Source organism: Orycteropus afer, unplaced genomic scaffold (genome assembly GCF_000298275.1).
Source record: "Orycteropus afer afer isolate SDZICR_OR568_19922 unplaced genomic scaffold, OryAfe1.0 scaffold00031, whole genome shotgun sequence".
NCBI lineage: Eukaryota > Metazoa > Chordata > Mammalia > Tubulidentata > Orycteropodidae > Orycteropus > Orycteropus afer.
The window spans coordinates 8334259-8338156 of record NW_006921618.1 but is presented as its reverse complement, the minus strand read 5'-3'; the positions used below and the strand labels follow the sequence as shown (position 1 = coordinate 8338156).

The 3898-nt window shown below is 45.2% G+C and overlaps 1 protein-coding gene across 1 annotated transcript in view; it reads right to left on the bottom strand.

Moving 5' to 3' along the window:
* Positions 1-236: 236 nt before the first annotated feature.
* ZBTB40 (zinc finger and BTB domain containing 40) overlaps positions 237-3898 on the bottom strand; it is a 45178-nt gene continuing 41516 nt past the window's right edge. Inside the window, exons 16-17 of the mRNA XM_007935683.1 lie at positions 2200-2426; positions 237-431 (exon numbers count right to left, since the gene is read on the bottom strand). Coding sequence (XP_007933874.1) covers positions 237-431; positions 2200-2426 — 422 coding nt within the window. The remainder of the gene's footprint in view (positions 432-2199; positions 2427-3898) is intronic.

Sequence of the window (3898 nt, the reverse complement as noted above, 5' to 3'; positions counted from 1 at the left end):
GTGAGGAAGCAGCCAGGCCATCTTCCTGTCTGTGATGGAGGGCAGTGGTACTGGTGTCAATGACTTGGACACCGTTGGTTCCATGAGAACACTGAAGCTTCTATTTTCCCAGTGAGGCCATTTTGGTTGATGCTAAGGCAAAGATGCTCATGACAGTTGGAGAAGGAAGGCAAGCACAAGCTTCCGCATGTTCTCTGGGGCCATTCCAGGACCCCACCCGGTAGGTGAGCAGCCACTCACTTTGCCTCACTGTAGATCAGGGTCACGGTCCCATCTAGCAAATCCTCCACTGTCACTGCCACGAGCTCAGAGCCGGTCTGAGATGTCTGGGAATCTGGCAATGTCACAAACACCTGGGACTCAGCAAGCTGGGTCTCCTCCAAACTGATCACCTGTTCTGCTGGGGCCGCCGGCTCTGGAGTTTGGATCACCTGTGAGGGAAAGACCATGAGGCTGCTCTAGGCAGTGGCCACAGTTAGCTAGCTTCCCAGAATTTACATAGCTTTCATCTCATGCTGTAATGATGATATTTATGTTTTTACCTGAGGAGAGCAATTACATGTGCCTAATGGGAAGAGGCAAGTCTAACACACCAGTGATGCAAAAGAGAAGGCAGGCAAACAATTTAAATAACCCTGTGCACTAAATTGCTATAATTTCGCTCAGTATGCCATCTCGGGGTGCCCAGGCTCTATGATTACACACCAGTGAACACTGGCTCAGGTTTCTCGCATTGGTCCTTCCTGTCTTGAGGATTACACTGTAGTGGGAAGTGCCATGTGGAAGGAATGCTACTGAAGGCGGCTGGTCTCATGCTCTGAAACATGGAAACATGAATGATTTTCCAAAATCCTGGGCTTGCCAAGGATAATGTCTCTAGACTGCTAGTCAGACCAGGAGCTGTCCCAGGAGGGCACCTGGCTATCGAGCTCAGGAGGAAGAAGGGGTAGATGTGCTATGACTTTATCAACATGGTCATTTGGCTCATCAGACTGGTGGGACAGGCAGTTGAGACATGCTCCTTCCAAATCGGTATAATATGTTAACTATGTGACCTTCCCACCTCAGCGAGAACTATTTTGGGGTTAAGCACACCCAGTTCCTGCCTAAATTTCCAAGTGGATACTTCTGACCCACGGCCCCCAGGACAGCTTGATGTTCCTGCCCCAGAGGTCACAGCCACCCTGGCTCTTGAGAACTAGCTAGGCAGGAAGAGCAGGGCACTAAACTTAAGAGGCTGGAAAACAGGGAAGCTGAGCTCAGGTATTCTCTGTGTGCTATGACTACAAAGGGATCAATTGTGATGTTCAATCAGAAATTATCTAGGACAATAGTTTTCAAACTTTTTTTTTTTTCTTTTTCTTTTAGCAATGAAATTCTCACCCAACCCACCCCCACCACACGACATCTTACCAAGAATCCTAGTATATAAGGAAGATAAACGCACAGCTGGTCTAGCTGATAGCGTAGCAGGAAGACTACCTGGAGTCCTGCCCAGCTGACCTCCTCTCTGCTTTCATGGAGGCCTTAAAGAGCATGGCTTACAAAGGATTTAGCTGTGGAACTGGACAGTGGGACAGCCCAACCAACTAGAACTTCAGCACAGTTTACAGCTCCCATCCAATCCACCACAAATTACTGATGACTGGTAGAAATGAATCTGTTCTCCTTTTCTGTCCACCCTCTCTGAAGAAGATGGAAGAGCGTTCCAACAGGGAAACAAAAAAAGATTCTGGGTCAAGCTTTGCCTTAAAACATAATGAAGAGGTGAGCTTTTCACCCAGATAAAGGTGAGAGGCATGTTCAACGGGGTACTTTGCCCAGCACAGATGATCTACTAAAATGCTTCCTCTGCCCATCTAAGCTCATCCACTTTTCTCCAAGGTCTCTGCAACTCTCACCTCATCACACAGTAGTTCTCCAAAGGTAGGGAAGGGTGCAAAATGGGAGAGAAAAACCATGATTCTTCTACTTTTGGAAGTTCTGTTTCAGGTTCCCTCTACCTAGGGACCATTCCACATCTGGCCACCAAAAGGTCCAGAGAGACTCTTCTAAGAGATCCTCTTGGCTATGAATGTGTTACTGTAAGGACCTTTTGAGAGCTCCAAGAAGAAAGCCTATATGTTGAAACAGAGCCAATCCTAGAGAAGCCTGAGGAACTCTGTGTCCACACTCTGGAGTGAATGGTCCCAGAAATACCTGCACCACCTGTGAGGCTGCTGCTTGGGTTTCGGTGCCCATCACCTTTGGGTGTTCAGATTCTAAGTGACCATCAAGCTGGGTCTGGGAGGTGAAGAGCTCCCCACAGAGCTCACAGGGGAAGGTGGTCTCTGACTGCTTGAAGTGCTCTGTGGTGACGTGATGCTGCAGTGCTCCGGGGAAGCGGAAGGTGGCTGCACAGTACAAGCACCTGAATGGCTGGGATCCTGGAATGGAGAGACAGAAGGGATGAGTTGTGAGTGAAATGACTGGGAGAAGCAAGAGCAGGGGGAGTTGAGAGGAAGGAGTGAGAATGGAAGTGCAGAGGCAGATCCACGTTTTTCAGGGTAAGCTCATACAATGTGTGGGACCCTTTTGAGGAAAGTAATACAAAATTACAAACACAGAATTAGGTGCAGAGTCTTGGAAGGGCCCCATGCAAGTGAGGGGCCCTGAGCTAATACTTCATTAGCATTGGTTTCAGGCTAAATCTGCCATTTTTCACTGTAGATAATGGTTGTGATGATAACACTGTTTTTCATCAAATCTATGAAGTGTATTTCAACATCTCTGAAATCAATGGCATCTTGTGACGCTACAGATAGGTGGCAGCTGGGTCTAACTGTCAATCATCGTGCATGCATGAACATCAAAAGTTTCAGCATCAAGACTTGGAGCTTGAGGGCCCATGGCTTGGGAGAAAATCCTGGACACAGGAGTCGTGCACATTTTTAACTCAGGAATGAAATGATTTGAGGGTGATGAATCAGACATGTTCAGCCACATTCCCAAAGAGGGAACCAAAAGTAGACAGTTTTACATAATGTACAAGAGACCAAAGACAATGGTCTTTAGTTTTTTTTTTTTTTTAATGCATTTTATTGAAATATAATTTATGTACAGTGAAATACACAAAACTAAAGTGACATGGGTCAGTGCATTTTTTTGGGGGGGCAGTGTTCTCTCTCCTCCCCTTCCACTCCTGGTAACCAACAAAGAAAGTTCCCTTCCATATATAAACCTTTCCTTTTTACAATAATGAACTAATACTATATTTGTCCATCTGTGATTGGCTTCTTTTACTCAGCATAATGTTCTCCAAGTTCATCCATGTTATGTGGTGTTATGCAGATTCTACATTATTCTTCAGGGTTTCATAGTATTCCATTGTGTGTATGTACCACAATTTGGTTACCCATTTTCTGTTGATGTGCATGTAGGTTGTTTCCATCTTTTTTGCTATTGGTAAACAGTGCTGTGATGAACATGGGTGTGCATATATCTGTTCTTGTTCTGGCTCTTGCTTCTTTAGGATATATACCTAGTAATGGGATTCCTGGGTCAAATGGTATTTCTAATTTCAGCTTTTTAAGGAATTGCCATACTGTTTTCCACAGTGGCTGTATCATTTTACAGTCCCATCAGCAGTATATGAGAGTCCCAATCTCTCCACATCCTTGTCAGCATCTGTCATTTTCTGTCTTATTGCCACTAGTGCTCAGGTGAGATGGTATCTCACTGTTGTTTTGATTTGCATCTCCCTGATGGCCAATGATCGTGAGCGTCTCTTCATGTATTTGCTGACTGCCTGAATATCCTCTTTGGTGAAGTGTCCATTCATTTCTTCTGCCCATTTTTTAATTGGATTGTTAATCTTTTTGTTGTTCAAGTGTTGGAGTTTTCTACAAATTTTAGAATA